The 24,084-nt window shown below is 36.6% G+C and overlaps 3 protein-coding genes across 3 annotated transcripts; 2 read left to right on the top strand and 1 right to left on the bottom strand.

Annotated features, from left to right (window-relative positions):
• Window positions 1–1,478: 1,478 nt before the first annotated feature.
• LOC116019206 (probable methyltransferase PMT26) lies at window positions 1,479–6,297 on the top strand. Its single transcript, XM_031259352.1, has 9 exons — window positions 1,479–1,745; window positions 2,452–3,511; window positions 3,601–3,750; window positions 4,117–4,387; window positions 4,520–4,630; window positions 4,721–4,895; window positions 5,006–5,278; window positions 5,449–5,643; window positions 5,762–6,297. The coding sequence occupies exons 2-9, from the start codon at window positions 2,504–2,506 to the stop codon at window positions 5,988–5,990; spliced, it is 2,412 nt and encodes an 803-aa protein (XP_031115212.1). The 5' UTR covers window positions 1,479–1,745; window positions 2,452–2,503; the 3' UTR covers window positions 5,991–6,297.
• Window positions 6,298–6,539: 242 nt separating this feature from the next.
• Window positions 6,540–7,675, top strand: LOC116019207 (nuclear transcription factor Y subunit B-7-like). Its single transcript, XM_031259353.1, has one exon. The coding sequence runs from the start codon at window positions 6,803–6,805 to the stop codon at window positions 7,463–7,465; it is 663 nt and encodes a 220-aa protein (XP_031115213.1). The 5' UTR covers window positions 6,540–6,802; the 3' UTR covers window positions 7,466–7,675.
• A 1,711-nt stretch (window positions 7,676–9,386) lies between these two features.
• LOC116019204 (mediator of RNA polymerase II transcription subunit 15a-like) lies at window positions 9,387–22,653 on the bottom strand. The gene is made up of 11 exons (XM_031259351.1): window positions 22,261–22,653; window positions 21,447–21,558; window positions 21,192–21,312; window positions 19,543–20,862; window positions 18,954–19,024; window positions 17,768–17,842; window positions 12,733–14,037; window positions 12,324–12,659; window positions 10,473–10,673; window positions 10,278–10,366; window positions 9,387–9,979 (listed from the first exon to the last, which is right to left on the bottom strand). Exons 1-11 carry the CDS (start codon window positions 22,425–22,427, stop codon window positions 9,772–9,774), a joined length of 4,005 nt encoding a protein of 1,334 aa, XP_031115211.1. The 5' UTR covers window positions 22,428–22,653; the 3' UTR covers window positions 9,387–9,771.
• Window positions 22,654–24,084: the final 1,431 nt, after the last annotated feature.

The raw sequence follows: 24,084 nt of genomic DNA, 5'->3' as shown, positions 1-24,084 counted from the left end.
TTTTACTATTATATATACACACACATATAGTGGGTCGGGTGGGGTTCTAGGCGGGTTTTGGACGTAGAACCCGAATCCAACCTGACCCACTGCGGGTTTACTTTTTTAAGATCCACCCCCGACCCACAACACACTACCACCCAAATAAACCCGATCCATGCGGGGTGGATTCGGGTGGATATTCGCGGAGCGGATTGAAATTGCCATCCCTAATAAAAACCAAGTTTTCGTGCAAAAACCTCAAATCTTCTCTTTCCTCCACATGTGCATCAAGACATGCAAAAACCATCTAAAATCCACTATTGTGGATGCCTCTAAACGGTTTTAGGAAATTTGATACTTAATTCTAATTACTTTCCAATTGTGTTTTAAGAACGTAATCCCATGTTTAGGAAGGCAATTTGGAACAGATCCGAGGGGGATTCTTGGTCCGGATTTGCATTGGATTTTTTCCCTTTTTTAAGGCGAGTGTCATGTATAAAACTATAAATACTCATTTCAATGACACATAAAGACAAAAAATTTACAAACTTAAGGCAATTTATGCGACATTTATTGTGTTAAGTTCTCTTGGCATTCTTGTCACTTGTTCTTTTACAAAAGCATGTTTGTCCAAACAGTTGTGTTGAAATTTCATATTAGTCGATGGACTAAATTTACTAATAATTCAAATTTGTAAAAATAATCTTGTCAATACCATCTTGGTTGACTCCATCAAGATCTTCTTGGTGCGATTTACGATTTATGAATTATTCACATGAACGAGTTTATACCGTGCACATAATCAAACACTAATGATAAATTTATCTTGTCGCACAAAAAAATATAAAAATAAAAGAAATAACTAAATTTATACTCTCCCTATCCATTTCACTTGCCATTTTATATTATTCATTGGTCCAACAAATTATTTCTTATTTACTTATTTTCTTTAATAAATTATATTTATTCTTAAATTTTATTATTTATTTAATAATATTTTTAATGTAATTTTTACATATATAAATTTTATATAATAATACTAAACGAATTAAATTAAAAATAACTCCAAGTAATTCAAAAATAAATAGTAAATTAAAACGTCATTTTCTCTATTAAACAATCCTAAATTCCTAATTAGTCAAAGTAAAGCAATTTCTCCGGCCAACGGTTGCGATGGAAAGACTCTAAAAGAGATCTTTTAATATATAATTATATGGGATTTGTCGGCAAGGGAAGTCAAGATGCGTCCATTCTTCCCCTCCATCAGCGCCAGACGTGCACCGTGTTTATCTGCACGACGCCACACCGTAGTCTCTGCCACGCCGTGTTCTTTGTATCTTTCTACGCGGTAGATCTCCCCTCCTAAACAATACTAATAATAATAATAATTTCAACAATTTTGGTAATTTCGCACTGTAAATAGCTCATTGTCTCAAACTACAAGCAACACTGCACCGCCACTTATAATTTTAAAAATCATATCATATATTAAAAATAAAATAAAATAATTGCAAGGAGATCTATCTCCCTCCTCCATACTGGTCTAAATATTTATTTATTTATTTAGTAATTATTAAAAGGAATAATTATTTACTAGAGTACTAGCTGGGTTCATCTTCTTCCTTTAAAGAGCGACGGAGAGCTTTGCTTCTCTTTGCTGGGATCACAGTGAGCAAAAAGCATGATCTGAGTTTGAGGAATGGCGACAGTTTTCTGATTCTGTAGCTCTCTCGCGTTGCGGATCCGCCGTCGTTACTCGCCAGGTAATCTCCGTTCTAAATATGGCAGACGTGATAGGTTGAGCTTCAACTGAGTTTAACTTGCGTTTTGGTTGTTTGGAGTGATGAATCTGAAATGATGTTTATGTTGTTGTTAATTTGGTTTAGTTTTAGTTATGGACTGGAGTCGTAGTAGGTGATTGCTGTTTTCTTCTCAGATCTGTTGGTAGGATTAGGGGATGGTCCTGTGCTAGTGGTTTCTCTTTTATTTTCGTTCAGCTGTGATTGGTTAGAACAGATCTGGCTGGTTTCTCTCTCATTTCTGCTTTTGTCGGGTTTCGCTCTGTGCTGTGGTGGCAATCCTGCTTCAAAGATTGCTTGTGACCGTTTTTTTTATTCATTGCTGATTTTTCCAGCGGGAATCGTTTAACTTATTTCCGTCATCATTAAGTTGTTTGTTTGATCCGAGTGATACACATTCTGATCTGATGTTTTGTAAGAGTCTGAGAATCTAAAAGCGACGCGCTGCTGATTCAGTGTTCTGGTTGCATCATTTTACTATACTCTGCTGTTTGTAACATGCCTGTTTCTAAGTAGTTGCAGTCACCAGACCTGCTAGATGCTTACATGTGTGATGTATGTGTGTGGTGTTTGTATTGCAGTTTAGCATTAATTGGTTTAGTTGCAGACTTGCTCGTTTAAATAGATTGAAAACATCTTTCTGATTTACTGATTATATTCTATACTTCAGGTGAAACTAGGGAAATTGTTGAAAGGCTGATTTATATTTTCCAGGAAGAAGAATGGCCCTAGGGAAGTATTCTAGGGTTGATGGTAGGAAAGCGTCACCCAATTATTGTTCAACGGTTACTATAATTGTTTTTGTAGCAGTATGCTTGGTTGGGGTGTGGATGATGACATCATCATCTGTTGTACCGGTACAGAATTCAGAGGTTTCTTCACAGGAGAGCAAGACTGACTTGAAGACACAGGTGAATGAGAGCAATGAGAGTGACACTGGCAGCAATGAAAACAACAATGCTAGTGATGAAAGTAATACATCTGATGGGGGAAAAGCAAAACAGTTTGAGGATACTCCTGGGGATCTACCTGATGATGCAACTAAAGGGGATATTGCAACTCCAGAGGAAAAGAATAAAGAGACAGGAAAAACTGCAGAAGAAAACAAAAAAGAGAAATCTGAAGAAGAAAACAAAGATGAGCCTAAGTCTGAAGATGAATCCAAGGGTGAGAAGGACAATGAAGAAGAGAAGAAAGAAAATGGCGATGATAAAAATTCTGAAGAGGAGGAGAAAACTGAAAGCAAGTCTGGTGGAGAAGGAGAGAATGGAGAAGGCTCGGATGAAAATAAATCTGACACAGGGGATGCTGAGACAAAAGAAGGCGATAAAGAAGACAGTAACATAGAGGAGAAGGAGGACAAAAAAGATGAGAAAAAGGAGTCTTCAAATGAAGTGTTTCCTTCAGGGGCTCAGTCTGAGCTTTTGAATGAAACTACTACTGAGAATGGGGCATTTCCGACTCAGGCAACTGAATCGAAGAATGAAAAGGAAGCTCAAAAGTCTTCTGACTCAGATACAGAAAAAGGGTACAGTTGGAAGCTCTGCAATGTCACTGCTGGTCCTGATTACATCCCTTGCCTTGATAATCTGGATGCAATTAGGCACCTCAGAAGCACTAAGCATTATGAGCACAGGGAGAGACACTGTCCTGATGATCCTCCAACTTGCCTTGTTCCACTTCCTGAAGGATATCAACGCTCAATTGAATGGCCTACAAGTCGGGAAAAGGTAATGCAATGACTTTCCTAAAATATATTTCCAATTTTCTCTTAGTATTTATTGCTTATCCAGAATGTTTGAATATTTTCTTGATGCAGATATGGTACCATAATGTTCCACACACCAAGCTTGCAGAGGTTAAGGGACATCAAAACTGGGTTAAAGTTAGTGGTGAATACCTTACCTTCCCTGGTGGTGGGACCCAGTTTAAGCATGGTGCTCTTCACTATATTGATTTTATACAGCAGGTTAGCCTCTAGAAATCATTCATTACTCTAGAATTAAATCATACTAATTTTCGGTTAATATCTTATGTGATTCATCTGAAGAGGCAAATATAAGGGAAGGGTAAATGGCCATTTACACTGGAAACACCAAAAATAATTTTATTGCATGAGTGGTATGGTTTAAAGGTGTAGTAAAATCAAATTTAATTTGATTCTTGGAGAATGAAATGGATTGGGAATGGAATGTTTCCCCGAAGCTACACTCTGAATCTCAGTGAAGAAACATTTTTTGCTGTTGCCAAAAAGATATATAGTTAAAATTTTAATTGCCAGATGTGTCCTTCCAAAAGTTTCATGCTTACGTGAATTTTTGCATTGTTTCTGCAGTCTCTACCTGATATTGCCTGGGGAAAACGTACACGTGTTATATTAGATGTTGGCTGTGGGGTTGCAAGTTTCGGAGGCTATCTTTTTGAAAGAAATGTATTGTCTATGTCATTTGCTCCCAAAGATGAACATGAAGCTCAGGTTCAGTTTGCACTTGAAAGGGGTATTCCTGCTATATCTGCCGTCATGGGCACAAAGAGACTTCCTTACCCTGGTAGAGTTTTTGATGTTGTCCACTGTGCAAGGTGTAGGGTGCCCTGGCATATTGAAGGTATTTGAGTTTATTCTATTTATTCCACTTTACATTTGGACTTGTACACATATTCTGTCAACTTGTATTCTTTACCATTAATCTCTTATTCCATTTCCTAAAAACAGTTGACATTTTGTTGCTATGTTCTAGGTGGTAAGCTTCTCCTCGAGCTGAATCGTCTTCTCCGACCTGGTGGTTTCTTTGTATGGTCTGCCACTCCTGTGTACCAGAAACTTCAGGAAGATGTTGAAATTTGGGAAGGTAGCTGACAACCTGTTTTACTAGTGATCCTATGTTACATTGTCCAATTAAAAATAATTAAATGTGTATGATTTTGGGAATTATTGGCAGCAATGAAGAAGTTAACCAAGTCAATGTGCTGGGAATTGGTTCAAGTTAACAAGGATAGAGTGAATGGAGTAGGTGTTGCCTTTTTCCGCAAACCTACTACCAATGAGTGCTATGAGCAAAGATCAAAAGATGATCCTCCACTCTGCCAAGAGTCTGATGATCCTAATGCAGCCTGGTACTATATTTTTAGTGGAGATTTGGATTATTCTTTTATTTTTTATTTTGGAAGTGTCCCAAAGTGTTATTGCTACCATCACAATGATGTTATATCTATGATTTGTTCAGGAATGTGCCTTTGCAAGCTTGCATGCACAAAGTTCCAACTTCTGAATCAGAGAGGGGTTCTCAATGGCCAGAATCATGGCCTGCTAGGCTGGAGAAATCACCTTATTGGTTACTAAGTTCCGAGACAGGTGTGTATGGGAAGCCAGCTCCTGAAGATTTTGCTGCAGATTATAAACATTGGACACGAGTTGTGACCAAGTCATATTTGAATGGAATGGGAATTAACTGGTCTACTGTTCGGAATGTCATGGACATGAATGCTGTCTATGGAGGGTAAGCTAGACAATTTCAACTGCTACATTTTATGTTACTTGTTTGGTGAGAATTTCTTAGCAGTATATTATATCCACTAAATATTATTTTCCATCACTAAAAGATCTTTTGGTTGAGTCTCCCTCAAACACCTTTTTTTTTTAATATTAAATTTAATTGCTGCCTTGCAGATTTGCAGCTGCATTGAAAGATTTGAAAGTGTGGGTTATGAACATTGTTGCAATCGATTCTCCTGATACCCTTCCTATAATATATGAGAGAGGTCTTTTTGGAATGTACCATGACTGGTGTGAATCATTCAGCACTTACCCTAGATCTTATGATCTTCTCCATGCGGATCACCTCTTCTCCAAGATCAAAAGAAAGTGCGTATCTTATCCACTTCTTTCTTGCTAGATGGAGACACGGAGTCTTTACATTGCTATAGGTGCCCTGCTGTCTCTGAGCTGTGATCTAATATTTTTACATCTTCAAAACTTGCAGGTGTAACTTAATGGGGTTGGTTGTGGAGGTGGATCGGATTCTGAGACCCGAAGGGAAGCTCATAGTCCGTGACCACACGGAGACTATAACTGAACTGGAGAACATATTGAAGTCTATGCATTATGACATCCGAATGACATATTCTAATGGCGATGAAGGTTTACTTTGCGTGCAGAAGACAATGTGGCGCCCCAAGGAGCTCCAGACACTCTCCTATGCTATTGCCTAATGCTATGCATGCCTTAGTTGCGATTCATCATCCATTCAGGACACATTTGATGCCGCCGAAGAGTAGGTATTCTTTTATATCATTTGATAAATGTATCATTTGTTAGCGACCTTAGAGTGCTTTTGATTAATCGGGTTTAGGTTGCTTAATCGGAGCTGTCACGGTTTTGTTTTCTGTCTGTATCATTATATATCACCAACTGATGAGGGGAAGTCAACAAATTATTCACCTGTAAAAAGAGCCATTGTATTAAAATACAATGGTGAACTTCATTACAATCAAATTCATCTTCCTTGCACTACTTCAACACCTCATTGTTTGTTGTCATTTTGGTTGAGCCAGTGCGAAATGCAATCCGAAGGTGACTAAAGAATAAAACATGAAATAGTAGTGGACTGACAATTTTGCCATCATTCTCTGTTTTTTTGAGTGATGAGAAATTTGCAATCATTTCTTAAGTGTGCACTTGTTCTGTGATATCATACTATGTATTAATATTCTCATTTGGAGGTCTAATTGACTCCAATTCTTGCTGTTTGTGATTTTTGCATTAAATTTTATTTGTAAACTAGATATATATAAATGTAAGTGTGGAAATAGGAGTGGTATAATTGAGTGTAATGATGGTTACATAAAATAACACATAGGGAGCGAGTCCCAGGGTCTGAAATGGGAATTCTTCCCAATTGCCTTTGGTGTTCCCACTTCCATGCCTCCTTTTAAGCCTCTCGTGCCATTTGCAACTTCCCCCATTTAAAAGCCCCAACCATCTTCTCACACCTCCTTAGCTTACCTACACACATGCCCATCCGATGATGACGACAACCACGGCGGAGAACGACGAACGGCAAACCGGAAACCTCCCCAACTTGGCCGTCGTCCGAGCAAGCCCCGAAAGCTCCAAAACCACAAACAACAAAGAACAAGACAGATTCCTGCCGATAGCCAACGTGGGACGGATCATGAAAAAGGTGATCCCCGGCAACGGCAAGATCTCCAAGGAAGCCAAGGAGACCGTCCAAGAATGCGTGTCGGAATTCATCAGCTTCGTCACCGGAGAAGCCTCCGACAAGTGCCAGCGCGAGAAGCGGAAGACGATCAACGGCGACGATATCCTCTGGGCCATCACCACCCTCGGATTCGAGGACTACGTCAACCCCCTCAAACTCTACCTCAATAAATACAGAGAGATCGAAGGAGAGAAACTTAACCTTCCAAAACAGCCACCCCAGCTGCAACAGCCGCCCTCCTCCGCCGCCAATTTGGCTTACAACGCCGCCGCTACCAATGTATATTCTTCCTCTCCGGCGACTCTCCTCTCTCACCATCATCATCAACCTTCCTATATGTCCTCCTCTGATCATCATCATCATCTTCTTCACCAACAGTTCCCTAATTTGGCTTTCTCGCCCCAGAACTCTGTTCAGTCTCAGTTAACAAAACAGGAACAGATTGATTCAGTGGGGCATTGGTAATCATAAACATGCATTACTGCTCCATTTTTTGGTGTATTTTTCCTTTCCCCCAATATTTTTTCTTCTTTTATTGTTTTCCTTTTCACATGTAATGTAAGTATATAGTGAGATCATTTTTGAAGCCACTATGTAATATAAATACATCAGTAGAGAAGTTTCAGAAAATGGGACTACTTTTCCACTTGAAAGAAAAAGGTTAATTCCAAATTAGTATGGAGCAGCCTTAAATCTCTGTTCCACCGAATAGAGGTGCTACAATTCAAAAAAAAAAAAAAAAAGAGGTGGCTCTGAATTGTCTACATTACCACAATCAATTTTTGGAATTAAGTCAGTTGTTTTATGCCTTGAAACATTGCGAACAGTCAGGTACATACCAAAAGGATCACTTCGTTACATTACCAAAATTCATACATTACACATACAGAGCATAATTTGGGTAAGTTCATTATCAAAATGTACAATGTACAAAATTCATTAACCAAGACTACATGGACAATTTCAAAAACTGACTTCAAAGTTTCAAAGCATTAACCAACACTACATGGTTGTCTACATATTGCATTTTCCATTACAATACAACAAATCGAGTTTAAAGTTTCAATTCAATCTGTTTTCCAAAAAACAATCAAAGGGTAATCTTCATTTATTCAATGTTGATAAGATCACCCTTGTTTTTAAAGAATTAGGACTTCATGGTTATCTTGCTGTGTATAGTATGACTGTTTCCGGTTGGATTGCCTTATAGTGCTTTTCTCTGTAATCTTTGACATGGATTTGTCTTTGTCTTGTTGCTGCTGTTGACATATTCACAAAAGGATAAACATAGCGGTCCCCACAGAACACAACACTTTCCCATAATCATATACACACAACACAATACAATAATCAACAGATTAGTCCCCACATAACAAAAACACTAAGTACAAAATATATAATTCGTATATAAACCACACGACAAACAAAAACCTAAATATGTTTTACTGTCATTCTACTCGACACTCTACAAACTCAAGTTCTTTAACTTCATTAGATTATATCTTACCCTATGAACATGTTTTTAGGTTCCTGAAGAGGTAAACTTATGCTTCAATTTTTATAACCTACTATAGGACATAAATAAAAAATAAGATATAAAATACAAGAAATTGGTGCTTTTTAACAACACGAAATATTGAGGGATCATTTGTCTCGTCTGTGTATATATATTTTTGACTTTTTTTAAAAAAATATGTATACATATTAATTATTTATTAGTTTCAAACAATATTTTCTTGCATCCGAATTCTACTTACAACCAACCAAACATTCCATAAGATTTGGAATCTGATCCTAGGACTATTAACGAAATGAACTTGATTTGGAATCTGATCCTAGGACTATTAACGAAATGAACTTGAACAAAGGATGCTCGTGTTCGTTTGTTAATATTTTTGATGTGTCATATTCGTTTGTTAAGGTTTTTGAAAATCATGTTCGTATTCGTTTGTTAAGTATTCGTTAACATTGGGAACATGTTCATAACATTAACGAACATGTTCATGAACATATTCGTTAACATTTGCAAACACGTTCGCGAACATGTTCATAAAGACATTATGTTCACAAACAATAACTAAACAAACAACACAACTATTTTATACACACATATACTTAACTACTTGTTCATTAATATGTGATAAACATTATTAAACGAACACTAACAAACTCGTTCATAAACATTATTAAACATACACAAATAAATTTGTTCACAAACTCTTAACAAACAAGCCTTCAAGGCTTCAACTATTCAGACTGTTCATTTATGAATTAATGTCTAAAATTTGTTCATTTATATTCATTTATCTTAATAAACGAACATAAACAAACGCTTAACGACAAGGATATGCTTAACGACAAGGATATGAATAATTTACGACAAGGATATGAATAATTTACCAAAAGCTCTGTTCACTAACCCCAACTGATTCTTTTGCCGGCATAATAACGAGGCATTCTCAAATACCTCTGTTCTAAATTTAAAGAATGGTAGACTAATAAAATAAATAAATCTACTTTTTTTCTCCCAGTTCCCTTTAAAACCACAAAGAAAATCCGAACAAAGTTAAACTGGGCAACGCCACAGGACAGGATGCTACAAGTACAAACATACAGTTCAAACTTTGAATCTGAGTCTAATAATTTAAAGGAGATAAGCTGCAGCTTAAAAGTAAGCATAAAAACTTCCTATAAATACTTCATCATAGGATGAAATGAAGGTGTTGGGACTTTTAGGAAAAACAAAATTTGTGAGTAAGGTGAGCAAGCGATCATGCTGCAGTCATACAGTCTTCCCAGGTACCATACTTTGAGCTGAAACTTCCCCCACCGCTTTGCTGGGCATACTCCAGAATAACTGCCCGAGCACAGAAATCCCAAGTTCTCGCAATGTCCCTCAGTGACATCGGCTGGGATAGACTTCGGAGGGAGGCAGAAAACTTTGACCTGGCCTTGATTGATAGATCCTCGTACTCTTTGCTGTGTGACAGATGATTAAAAATTATAATCAGTTGAAGGTGAACAAAATGCTTGAAAATGCAGGCACATCTCACATAAAAAATCTGGAGAATTTTAAAAAAGCAAAAGTCTTTTAGTGTAAGAAGCGATTAGGAGAAATTTTATTTTCTCCCTCTGGTTTTCATCTTTTATCATATAACATCACCATGTTATTCGTCTTTGAATTTGTTTTCATGTGAAAGACGAATAACACTACATACAAGCATGCATACATAGATAGGGAAACAAATTATTATAGAAAGCGATGATAACTACTGACCTGACTTCAACTGGAAACTTATCCATGATAATTGGAGAGCAATTTGGATAATTTGCAGGAACAAGCAATCTTAAAGGCTGAATTGGTGACTGCCCAATAAAATAGAAAACCATAAAAAAGAAAAAACGTATCAGAAGAAACTAATAAGAGTTGATTGAAGATTGCAACCTGGTCTGTGGGGACAGGCAAACTTACCATTTGAGCTGAAGCATACTGTGATTTTAAATTTGGACTGAGAGACACAGCACTAAAAGAACACTTAACAGTGGTACCTCCACTTCCGTCAGTTGTAGCAGCTAGAACACTTGCATCAACACCTTCATCGCTGATTTCTAACACAGTATCAATCAGTCGTCGATTGATATCCCTTATCTCTTCAATGAGTGCATGATTAGCCTACAAAGGGATAGAAACCATTTTTATTAGGTAAGTAAACTTAAAGGCAACATTTAGGCACATGTTATTATCAAAGAGAAAAATGAGCAAATTGAGGTTATAATGGTTGGAAAATGAAGAGATGCCAATTTCCATAGTTATCACACATTGTTAATTCAAGAGTCATTAGTTTAGTTGAAGAGCGAAGCTTCATATGTAACACAAAAGTTAAGTGAGGGGACTCTCATAGCATCATAGCCTATAAATACATTGGCTCTTTTAGTGTTTATTTATACAAGTGGGACATATTGCATATGTTCCAACTTGAGCAGGAGTGCTAGAAATTGAAGAGTAGTCAGATTTCCTTAGTATCATATTTTGTGTATTCAAGAGTTACTTAATTAGTTAAAGAGCCAATCCCTTTAAGTAACACATGACTCTCATAGTCTCATAGCCTATAAATATACTAGCTCTTTTCTAACTATTTCGTCATGCAATCTATCTAGTTTCATATCTTCTCTGTCTCTCCTATCATCAGATTTCCACCTTGTCTGTTGGTGGTGGCTCCTTGCCACCCACCAGACTTCAAATTCAATATTTCTCCATAATAACGAAATAGAAATTAAGAAGCAATAAGGTAGTGCCTGGCAGGAAATTTACATGGAAACTACAATACTTTACTAGCACAAGAACATCATTCAGGCATACATCATCGAAGAGAAAAATATGTACACATTAAGATTATAACCAAATCATAACTGAGAAGCAATTAGTAGTGCCACATACAACGTGCACAAACATCCTAACAGCAAGAATAAATTATCCATTAAAATACAGCAGAAAAGCTAAAGAAAAGGTCATGCACAAAGTATGATCATGTTGATTGCCCTTGCCAAACAATTTCACCCAAAGTGTAAGGCAGTCCAAAAAACAGAGTGCTTTACACTGTTGACTAGTTCAATTCCCATTTGATCAAGAAAAGCATCATACCAGCAGTAAACAGAAAAAGAACTGAAAGAGATAGTAAGCACCAGTAGTCCAGTACACTGCAAGGATGCAGTTTAAGTAATATACAGTATGGATTCAAATAAGAGGCAGAATTTCACAATAATATTAGGACAGCCTAACCATCTTTATAAGGAGAAAGTATGAAGACTGATGGTGGAACAGAAGTATTAGCAGACCATAACAAAGAAAATAGGAACGACTGGAAAAGCTCAAGGCTGTCAAAGAAAGAACCTCCAGTGGAATCTTGTAAAGAAGACCAAGGATATTAGATTGAAAAGAACCATCAGCAACCAAATGAAAGGGTAAGAAAAAGAGGGGTTGGGAATTTTCAGCAGAGCGTTCAGGGATAAGTTATCATGCTTCAAATAGGAGTAATGTGAAGAAACCTCTCGATGGCATTCTTTAAGAAAGGGAAAGCACTCTAGTCTGTTTGATGCTTCTTTACTTTCAAAAGCATTCCTAGTGGGATTAGCCAAAGTTTGCAATACTGTATACATGTATCGAGTATATCCCCTCCATATACAACAATAGTCGTTTCTTTGTTCTATTAAGAGAAAATTACCACCCATGAATACCTAATTTAAGGTAGAAAAGTATATACCAATGAGCAAGATAAATGATCTACTTTTATAAGTGAAAGAGAACACTAGACAGATAGTATACCTTAATCTTGAGTCTTTTTATGCTGGATGTTGCTGTGGACTCCAAATCAGATGCTTCAGAGCCATTCCATAGTGCAAAACTATCATTTACACTTCCACTAGATGACACTACATTTGAGGTTGTATAGCATTTCATTCTCTTTGTTCCAGTAGGTCCATCCTGTGTCAAGAAACTTCTTGCCTGCATACGGCATTTTGTCATGGCAACCAGATCTTCACCAACAGCTGCTCTTGAGCCATTTCCAGGTGCAGATCCAGCTATTCTATCCATCATACTGATAACAGAGCTCATATCACTAACAGCGGAACTCAATGCTTTAGCTGAAACTGTTCTTACCTGAATAAAATAGGTAGGTTAAAGCAAGATTTAACAACAAACACCCCAGGTTAAAAAGTGGAACTATACTAACCGCATTAATCAAGCGTTCCAGAGGTTGTTCAACACTTGACTTCCCAGAAATGGTGGTTGGTACATTTGCATGTGTGCCATCTAGACTGTTAATTTCTGGAAGCAACGGTGATGCTGATATCCCGGGAGTATCGATTGCCAGAGATTGAGCTGATGCAGACACAGCATTTGTATGCTGATGCCCTACATTCCCAGCACCAAGAAGTGATGGAATCCCCATGCTAACTTTTTCTGACTCCCCTGGCAAGGGAGTTGAAGGAGATGGGACAAAAGGTGAATTTGCAGATTGGAGAGGTGTTCCGGTTTTTGTAAGAGATGCCAACACATTTTGCTGGTCAATTTGTGGTGAAGAATGCTGGGCAGGCTGAGGAGAAAGTGTCTGATGAACTTGAGGTGAGGAGATACTTGACTTGAGCTGTGGGTGATGCGATACAACACGCTGGCCAAGTGACTGCACACCTTGTGGTTTAATACCTATCTGCTGCCTCATCTTGATATCATTTGTATCAACCATTTGGTGAAGTTGTGACATTGACTGTGCTGCCAGAGGAGCCTGTGGCTGCTTTATTTGCTGCTGTTGTTGCATTAGCTGTTGCTTTTGCAAAATCTGCTGCTGCATCTGCCGCTGCTGTATCTGTTGCCTCAGTTGTGGGTTCTGCAACATTTGCTGTTCATGTTGCTTAGGATGCTGGTGCTGAAGCATATTAGAATTTTGCTGAAGCATATTAGAATTTGGCTGAAGCATATTAGGATTTGGCTGAAGGTTAGTCTGCAGTGAATTTGCTCCACCTTGTGATGAAAATGAGTTTATGTTCATCTGTTGGGGACCAGGATTTTGTTGTAAAGCACCAGTAGACACCTGCTGCAGTGAATTTAATGAACTACCCTGCCCCATATCAAAACTAGCACCAGGCTGTATTGTCGATAACATGTTTTGCTGAGAGTTTGAGACTGCAGATACAGAAGACAGAGAATTATGCTGCATGTTGGTCAAATTATTCTGTTGCATTGCTGCCATAGTGCCTTGCACATTTACAGATTGCATCTGAAGATTAATTTGGCCATCATGATTTTGTGGAGGGTGAGGAGGTTGCCCTTGCTGCAAAGATGAAGCAGGTTTTCGGGTCCTGTTGGAATTAAGAAAATAAATTATCTGCCTCTCAATATAGCCCATTTTGTCCTTGTGTTGCGGTTGAATTTCATTTTTGTTAAGCCTCAACATGTGAAGAAGGCGTTCTACCATAACCTTAAACATCTTGAGCTTTTCAATTTGTTCATTTTTGGGTTGTTGAGGAACAGAATCATGCTGCAAAAGAAACAAATTGTGTTATAAGAAAATGACAGGGGAAATACATTCATATAATGTAAAAATGAGTAATAATTTCCTTCATCTAAGTCTGTGACTCATTCCTTTTTCTTTCTTCTCTAAAACTGTTTTGTCAGAATCTAAAAGAGTCAAAGTGCAGGAGGAAATTTCAGAATACACTAAATTTAAATACTAGTTGGCACAATGTTGTTGATTTTAAATCTTCTCCAAAGTGTGGTAAACAAATTTATGAATCCAAAACAAATAAATTTTAACTGCTAAACAAATGTGGTTGACTTTATTGTGCTCCAAATTGCGGTACACATATTTGTGAATCCGGAGCATGTTATTCAGTGTCGTAAAAGTTGCTAGGCACCACCGATGGGTGCCTAGCACCTAGGCAGCCTAGACAGGCGCCTAGGTGCACAACTAAAAAAAACTTGATAAGTATCACTCTCATAAAATATAAATGTTCAATAGCACATAATACACTAAAAACACATAATACTCTAAACATAACAGATACAAACGAAACAAACAAAATGTAAAAAATAATAATAACAATGGACGCCTAGACGCCTAGTCAACTGACTGCATAGAAGGCCGATTTTCCCATTCTTCCTTCTGTCAAAGGGCACGCACACCTAGGCATTCTGATGTTAATTTTAAAAATTGTAACAATAACTTCCCAAAACTTTGTGAATGCATTTAATCATGAGACCAGGCTTCTGAGTCTCATTTAGGAAATGAGACTTTCACATTTCAGAAGTATGACTTGTGTTAAAGAGGGCAGCAAAAATAAATGGTGGGGAAGTGGAGGCAAAGACAGCAATCTTCTAGGCATACCTCTATTCTCACCTTTATATGGTTTCTGTTCCGTTTCCTATCCTCCTCTCCCCTAAATCTCCTCTTTTGTTCCTATTTACAGATATCTTGTAGATCCTTGTGCGCAATTAGAAAGCAAGAGGATTCGATTATTCGGTGCTTAGGAACGGGGAGAACCTGGGAAGATTTTAGGAGAGGAATGAACGAAAGTTGCCCTGTGAGGAGACCTCTGGTCCAGAGTTCGTTCTCAGAGAGCTAAATGAAGCATAGGGCACTTTCACAGATGCTGCGTCCTTGTTCTTGAAAATAGGGCACAAGAACACATTTCGTAAAAGCGGCGTGCTTCTTAAATGACAGACTAGGTCTCATATTTATTCTAGAAAGTGGAGATTGTTTTGAGATGTTTGGGAATTTTTTTTCCAATTAATATTTTGACCCTGTTTAGTAAATGGATAATTTTCCAATTTTCTGGACCTATTTCCAAATAGAGAACGCAAATTAGAGAATTCTCCAGTCCTAAATGACAGTATGACACACTAGGTCTCATATTTTAGAGAGGGGATTGTTTTGAGCTGTTTGGGAATTTTTTTTTTTCAATTAATATTTTGAGGACCTGTTTAGTAAATGGAGAATTTTCCAATTTTCTGGACATATTTTCCGAAATAGAGAACAGAAAATTAGAGAATTCTCCAATTTTTCAAAATAGCGAACGAATTTGGAAAACACATTTAAATTTATTTTCAAATTTTCTGCTTAGCTTCATTTAGAATCACTATTATCATTACTTATGAACTTCTAATTCATCTATTTATGCACCTTACCTTCACCTACCTACTCACCCACATGGCCACATATCTACCCCACCACCACCGCCGCCACTACCTCCCTTATAATCACTACTTCCTTCCACCCACTCACCAATACAATTGTAAGTGATCAACCGGTTAGATTCAAAATTGACAATCAACATATGGGCTTAATAAGGCCATGGGTTAAACTAGCTAATTGGTTAGATTCAATATTTTAGTATAGTTTGGACCATGAGCATTACAACCCAATTAAGTGACCTCGGCCCAACCTTAGATTCTAACACAGACATATTTGAAACAATTAGAATATATTATCCAAAAAATATCACTTGAAATTTTGAATATCTAAATTATCACCCGACCCCACTAGATGCCCACACATGAACCCACCCACACTATTGTCACTTACCATTGTCCACTAATATTTATATTTATATTTCAATACAATGAAAGCAAGTAAATTTCAAAAAATAAAAAATAAAAAATAAAAAATAAAAAATAAAAAATTGTATTTATAAATTGGAAGATAGTTGAATTTAAACAGTGTTAAGAGTCCCACATTGAAAATATAAGAGAGAACATATAAGCTTATAAGGTCATAGATTAAACTAGCTAATTGATTGGATTCAATCTTTTAGGATGGTTTAGCCCATGTGCATTATAGCCGAATTGAGTGACATTGACCAAATCTTAGATTATTACATGGTATCAGAGCTCAGTCCATTTTGGTGGCATACAAAGCATTTGTTTCAAAAGGGGGGTTCAATCCAATTTCAAGTGGTCAACCGGTTAGATTCAAAATGACCCGATTGTCCACTTGGGGGTGGGGGTAGGGAGGTGTTAAGAGTCCCAGATTGAAAATAGTGCATTATAGCCCAATTGAATGACCTTGGCCCAATCTTAGATTATAACAAACATGTTTTCTCGTTTTCCAATTGGAAAGCGAAGAATTTGGAAAACTAGAGATATATAAAATGAAAAAAGGTTTTTGTACCTAAATAGACCTTGAATTTTTCAATACGTTTCATTTATAGATTTATTTTTTACAGTGTTGCAAAAATCCCACCTAGGTGTCGATTAATCCCTGTCTAGGCGCTAGACGCTGGTTGACCGCCTAGCGTATCACCTTAAATGGTGGTCTAGGCGGTTGGCTAGCTAGGTGACCGCCTAGGCCTCCTAGGCGGCCGATTAACTATTGTTCTTTTTTTTTATGGGTTATTTAACTCAAAACAACATCGTTTTGAGTGAAATAATCCTAAATTATACAAACTCTAAATATTTTTTAGGTTAATATTTAATATTTTAGTATTAACTATTAAAGTATTATATAATTTATAATTATTAGTCTTTAAAAAATTAAAAATACTTAAAACAAATTTTTAAAAAATAAAAAAATACATGGGCGCCTAGGTGCCGATTAATCCCCGCCTGGGCGCTCCCCGAGCACCCGAGGAGCGCCTAGCGATTTTTTTAACCATGGTTTTTTAATAAGATGATAAAATTCAATGAGCTGCTTACTGAACATTACAACTTTGGTTTTAATTATGACAAGAAGATAGATATACTTTCATTCTGGAAGTTACTTATGTTAACATTCATCAAGTTCCTTGAGCTGCTCATTTAATGTTTGCATATTACCCAAACCTTTCTTCACACAGTCATTGTGCGTGTGTTTGCCTATTTATGCTTTTAATTAAGGAAATAGAACTCCAGGTTTCTACATGAAGTAGTTCAATCTCACAACTGAGACTATCTTCCATCTCCAGAAGTAGAAGAAGATTTCCAAGTGCAGTTTTTTCATTGACTATTTCTGTCATGTGCATAGGATTTTTCACCTAAAATGGCCAAAGCTAAATAAATTGAGGTAAACCATAACGAGTTTCCTCAACTCCAGTCTCTCTCTCTTTTGGGGTATGTACAGAAGCTAAAACCAACTGAACCAGTTTTTGAAATTTTGCTCAAATAAATTACCGTGAATGAATATCATGCAAAAATTTGTTCAGAACTTAATAGTGACAACCTATATAGAAATGTGTAAAATAGGTTTAGAAGTCAGAACAGATGCAAAGAATAGATTCATTTATCCTGCATCTCACCTGAGACAACTTGCCAGCGATCTTCTGGAACAATTCATTTAGATCCATATAATATGTCTCTTTCATGGCCTTGATCTGCAAAAAATCTTACTGCTTAAGTTACTTGGTTTATAAGTCCACAAACACAAAAAGAGATAGCTGTTGTAATACTACATTACAACTAGACCAACTTAGGGACCCAAAATGAGGTAAAGAAGTAAAACAAAAGAAGAAATTGAAATGCAAAGAACAAACTAAAAATGTCACAGAATTGAAGGTGCCAACCGAAAATGAGTTTACTAAAGCAAGGGAGTATTCATCAGTTAACTTGTATGCATTCCAATTTAAATTGTGAAACAGAAAAGCAAACAACTTTATCCGAAATCTAAAATCATCAGCCGAGCCAGAGAAAACTAGAGGAAAGTACATTTGAAGAAAAGCATTGAGTGTACTAAGGACAATAGGTTATCTCAGAGTTTATTCCGCTTTGGGTCCTCAACTGTAATGTCATTCTCAATTTTGGTCGTTGAATTTGATTTAGTTCTTTGACTTAAAAAAAACATTCCACTTTTAATCCAAAATTAGCCATCTTTCTGTGAAAACTTTACCCTGCTGTATTTAAGGGCATTTTGGACTAAAAGTGGAGCAAATTAAATTCAAGGACCAAAAGAGGAAATGAAACTATAGTCAGAGGACCAAAAGTAGAATAAACTCAATAATATCATCTAAATCACTGAATGTGACAACCACCTCAAGGGATAAGATAATCTCAACTCCAAAATTATAATATCTTATCCCAAGATGCCAAGATGAGATACTAAGATCATTTTAGTTACCTCAGACCCTAGCATATGAGAATGACACATGACAAACAACAACCATTAGATTTTATTATTAGCATAGTTTAGTTTCTGAACCCATCACCTGTTAACATTTTATCCAAATTTCATACTTAAACTTCATGAATAGTCCTTGATTTATATAAACTTGACTGCATTGCTGCAGATGACCCAAACAATACAAACTAAAAAGCGAAATGCAACGCCTAAAAAAACACCGTGGAATTCACTTTTCAAGTGGTTCTTATTTATATCTTTCACTTAACCAGACAATTTGGCAAACTCTACTTTTTTTCTGTTGAAAGAAAGAAATCATTTTTAAGTTTGAGCTCCATAAAGTCTTATGTTAAGTTAAACTGATGCAGTACCTTTTGGTAAGCCTCTTCCTGCCAATCAGCGACATTTGCATTTCCAGTTTGAGCCGTTGAATCTAAAGATGCTACATTAAAATTTTCAAATGTAGATATGAATTAACAAGCTTTTACCAGCTATAGACAAAAATTTAATGAACATACAGCCACATAAATAGAGAGAGTATAATCATTACAATGGCAAATAAACAGCACACACAGGTAAATTTTATATTTGGAAACACAAAGAGAAATGCAACTCAGGGAAATTTGATCTATACATCTATAAAATGTACTAGAAATGATGCCTAACAGTGTATAAGTTTCTTACTAGGGTAACAACAAGCAAACCTAAAACAACCTGAAACGGTTTCTTACTACAAGGACATGAGGGGGGAAAGAGGGGGGGGGAGGGGGGGCGGGGGCGGCAGCAAGGACAAGTCCAGTTGGTCAAATACTGGTAGATATGACGATATCATAAAGATGCTTCAAAACAATTTGAAAATATAAGCTACTCCAGATTCAATGGCATAAAGCAGCAATGTTATTAGGAAAAGGGAAAGTAACATAATGCAAACTTTTGAAGTTGCTCAACACAGATACATACTAGATGATGCTTCTGGAGTAGCCCTTTGTGGCTGAAAATTTTGCTTCTGCTGATCAATCAAGTTCTGCTGTTGAAGTAAAGGACTTGGAGTTTGAAGCCTCTGCTGCATTTCTCGTTGTAAAGGATTTGCCTGCTGCTGCAAACCCAATGGTCCAGGTTGTGATTGATTCTGTTGCATCATTTGCTGTTGTGGCTGAGATTGAAGACCTTGAGTTGGCAAAAGTGTAGCACTTGGAAGCATTTGTTGTTGCCCTGGAACCTTTGATTGTTGTAACATCTGGATATGTTGATTAGTTGTCAATCCAGAGTTACTAGATTGATTTCCAGCCAGCTGTTGCTGTTGTAGACCAGCAACATTACCTTGAGGGCCCATTTGCTGCTGATGTATACTTGGAACATTATTTTGCTGATTAATTAACTGCTGCTGTTGTACACTAGAATAGTTATTCTGTTGGGCCATCAGCCTATTCTGCTGGTGCTGCACATCAGGGATGTTGTTTTGCTGGCCAATTAGCTGGTTCTGCTGGATATTTGCAACGCTCTGCTGCTGCCCAATCAGCTGCTGTTGCTGCTGTTGAGGTTGTTGCTGTTGGCTTTGCAACATTGACTGTTGCAACATTGATCCCTGCTGTTGATGAATCATAGGAGTTTGTTGTTGCTGCTGCTGCCTGAGAACCGGTTGTGACCGTTGCTGGAGCATGGATTGACTTGGTTGTTGAACAGAAGACTGTTGATTCTGCTGAAGGTTTGACAGAGAAGTTTGTTGTGTGGTAGAGGGCTGCATGACCGCTTGCTGAGAAGATTGGATCTGAGTTGGTTGTAGTAGGTTCTGTTGTTGCTGCTGCTCCTGTTGCTGCTGCACTTGAGATTGAAGCTTCTGTTTCATCATGTGATGGCGTAGCTGCTGTTGGTAAAGATGTGGATGAGGGGTCTGAGATTGTTGCAATTGCTGTTGCTGTTGCTGTTGCTGTTGGGAAACAACTTGTTGTTGCCTCCCTTGCATCTGTCTCTGAGAATTGGGTACCATATTCGAATGACCCATGCTGTTTCCTACTGAATTTTGAGCAACATTGGGAATTCCTTGTACATTCTGCAAATTAGAATTTTGGCTTACTACATTTGGAATGTTAGGCTGAGTCAAATTGCCAACGCTAGGAAGTGCAGGCACCAAACTAGCAGAATTCTGCATTCCAGACGATGTAATATTGTTCTGAATATTTTGGGAAAGTAGTTGCTGCCGGGCTTGAGATTGATTGGTTACCATTGGAACAGAAAGCTGCTGCACTTGGTTATTAACTTGGGGTTGCATTGGATGTGAACCTACAGAAAGGCATCAAGAGACATGTCCAGAGATATGAGTCGAGGCCTCAGGCTCATAGCAATTTTAATAGTGCAACAAACGCAGCAGCCATAAAACAAAAGCAACCCTACTTTAGAACCCAGTAAGATATAAAAATTTATAGTCCTAAAAGAACAACCGAAAATAGGAAACAAGAATCTTTCTCTACAAGAGTTGTCATAGTAAAATAACATCTACAAGAATAGTAATCTTCTCTACCCAACGGTTGAGCAAGAGTAACCAATACCACTTCCATTATAACAATTAATTTGGTCACAAATTAAATGAACATGAAATCCTGCTATATTACCTGTTCCTTGGGGATTTTGACTACTATTGGCAACATTAGCCTGCAGAGGATTAGCTATGGGATTTTGTGATTTTGTCTCCATAGATAACATCTTCAAGGATATCTTCCGCAAATAATCTGACTGCAATAGAAATTAAGGTGATGGTTAAAAGTTGTGCCATATATAAATAATCTTAGTAGTAAACATTTTGAAGGTTACATAAATAATTGAGTAGATAAAGGCTGTAAATTTAAAATGACAAACATTATGTATACCTGATTTGTTGCAGCAGTATAAATTTTTTCCTCAAACCTCACTGCAATTTTCTTAAGTTCCTGTAGTCCCTCTGGTCCGGAGAAGGGAAGATGTCTCTTTAAAGTCTCCATTCTATAGCCATCATATTTCATATATCAGTTATGACAAAAGTTGATAAAGATACCATCCAACATTACAAGAGAACTACATCTAAAATCCATCACAAAGAGATCAATAATGAGTATATATTACCCACCCCTGCCCCACCTAGAATGAAGAAAAGAATTCTTCTTGTGAGCATAGCTTCTCAAATATGATAGTACAAGAACCAAATATTGAAGTTTAGGGGCTCTTCCAAATAAGCATAGAATATAGTGCTTCACTGCTTCTAAAAAATTTTATAGTGTATATGATTGCCAAAAATAAACACAATAAATATTGACTCCCTAAAGCCCAAACATGTAGTTTTCTGAGTTAATATTTGGAACATGTTATGCCATGCCAATGTAAAATATGACTCTATACTTTTTGCGGCCTAAAAAAATGTTGAAATTACCAGATTAAACTTCCATCAGGCTTATATATATGTATGCAGCTTAAAAGTTCAATAAATCAATCCCCGGACTCTAAAATTTAGTATTTACTGCTAGTTCCATCAAACATATAGCATTAGACAGATAGCATCCATTAAAATACTAAGAAGAAGCCTACGAATAGCGAGAACCAGCAAATTTAGGGTTTTCAAACATTCAAATTATATAATTGGCTTCCAATTCGCAAACGTATGACGGCCAAGTTTGCACAGAAATTTGATAAAGAGTGCGGAAAATTTACATCTTGTTGACAATCCTCTGCCTGGACTCCGGTTGCAATTGAGTCCGCCAATCGCCCGTCTCCATAGCTCCGGGAACCGGTGCTGCCGCCGCCACAGCAATGGCGGTGGGGTCACCGCCCTGAGGCTGGGCCAGAGGTTGCGCCGCCCTCCAATTATTGCCGTCCATGCTATATCAACTCCCTTCTACAGCTTCAATTACAGCCGAATCGATAAACGAAAGCGAAAATTCCCAGACTAGTGGTCAAAGAGACTGACTCGAGAATTGGAGAAAGATTTTTAGAGAGAGAACTGGAAATTCAACAGAGATGAGAAGATTCTACGTGGGCACCCAACATTAAATACCGTTTACTTACGGCAAGATAAGAATATTAGAGAGCGTTTGGTAGTCTTCGGGGGGAAAGGTGAGAAAGTTTTAATTTCACATCTGTTGTTTGATATAGGGTTAGCTTTATATCAAACTGAAATATGTGTTTATATATTATATATTTAATAAGGTTAATAAAAATTAATTTTATGATATCAGAACAAAGTAAATCTCACATAGAAAAGGTTTGATTTGCTTTTCTCATACGATTATAAATATATTAAATTTATTCAATTAGATATTTATATCTTTTGATATCAAAATAAAAGTGTTGTAGATGTAAGAAGTTTGTTTATCACATCATTCGAAGTAAAATAGCATTATTTATCGAATAAATTTATCTCTTTCAACATATTTTTACATATATATTATTTTGAATTTTAAATATTCTTGTTGTAGATTGAATTCTTGACATATTATTTATTAATTATGTTTTTTAATATTTGTATATAACAAGAATATTTTAGATATTAAAAACAAAATTTTCTACAAAAAAATTGAACGAATCAAACATCTTAACTAATTTTTTTTAGTAATTTAATTTTTATTTTTTAAAATAATACTAAATGTGTTAATTAATTTTTTTACAAAATTATTTCCATCAAATAAATTCTGAAAAATACTTTTCCGTTGATGTAAATTACCAAACGCCCTCTTATGCAGTAGAACTCAGTAATTACCTTTTAACTCCCATTAATTACTGTGGTTATCATCATTTTACTATGATTAATGAAATTAATATTAGTATTTGCTACGCAATTAGTTCGGTCAATGACATAAAGCTCTGCAAGCGCGCTTCTCTGACAAAACTGCCCCTTTTAAGATATTGCAAGAATGTTCTCCCAATATCTTATAGTTTTGTATTATTGTCTAATTTTATATAAATTATTAAAATAAATTTAAAAATGTTTTTAAATCAATTAATGTTTAAACATGTCATTTTTTGTCAATTGCATGATTTTACGTTGTGTATATACTCAATTGCAATTCTTTTGAGTTTGATGGTTCAACTACAGTTTCGTGTATAATTTGATGACATATTTGACATTTATTTATAATATAACATGAAAAAATGTCACTTTTGGTCATATGACTGTTGTAGTAATTTCAATTATGGAAATACATGTTTACCTGGCCTCATCATTTCAACAAGTATATCTCCGTTACGATATTCTGACAATTTGATCAGATAGACTAAAATTAGAAAAAATGAAATGAGTGTTGATGGAACAAATCATTTCTATGTAGTTCACGTGTATAGAATACGTATGGAAATTGTAAGACGAATCAAGATAAAAAGCCTTGAAATTGACTCTAAGGGTGTGTTTGGTTGGTGGGTTTAGGCATAAGGAATGGGTATGAAAGTGATTGCTTGTGTTTGGTTGATAGGTTTTGTGAATGCTACTATGGGTTTGGAATACCCAATTAATGACAAAACCCATACCCTTATTAAATAAGG

Source organism: Ipomoea triloba, chromosome 5 (genome assembly GCF_003576645.1).
Source record: "Ipomoea triloba cultivar NCNSP0323 chromosome 5, ASM357664v1".
In the NCBI taxonomy this organism is placed as follows: Eukaryota; Viridiplantae; Streptophyta; class Magnoliopsida; order Solanales; family Convolvulaceae; genus Ipomoea; species Ipomoea triloba.
Note: the sequence above shows the minus strand (reverse complement) of the source record. Positions and strands in the feature narration are given on the sequence as shown.

Bases quoted from the DNA above. Each gene is read 5' to 3' on its own strand.
- LOC116019206 (XM_031259352.1), top strand. From the start codon at position 2,504: ATGGCCCTAGGGAAGTATTCTAGGGTTGATGGTAGGAAAGCGTCACCC. The intron at 4,388-4,519 runs GTATTTGAGTTT...GCTATGTTCTAG, and splicing joins GGTGCCCTGGCATATTGAAG to GTGGTAAGCTTCTCCTCGAG. The intron at 4,631-4,720 runs GTAGCTGACAAC...AATTATTGGCAG, and splicing joins AGATGTTGAAATTTGGGAAG to CAATGAAGAAGTTAACCAAG.
- LOC116019207 (XM_031259353.1), top strand. From the start codon at position 6,803: ATGATGACGACAACCACGGCGGAGAACGACGAACGGCAAACCGGAAAC.
- LOC116019204 (XM_031259351.1), bottom strand. From the start codon at position 22,427: ATGGACGGCAATAATTGGAGGGCGGCGCAACCTCTGGCCCAGCCTCAG. The intron at 21,313-21,446 runs GTATACATAATG...TTTCTATTGCAG, and splicing joins ATACTGCTGCAACAAATCAG to TCAGATTATTTGCGGAAGAT. The intron at 10,674-12,323 runs GTATACTATCTG...ATCCCTTTGTAG, and splicing joins TAAAAAGACTCAAGATTAAG to GCTAATCATGCACTCATTGA.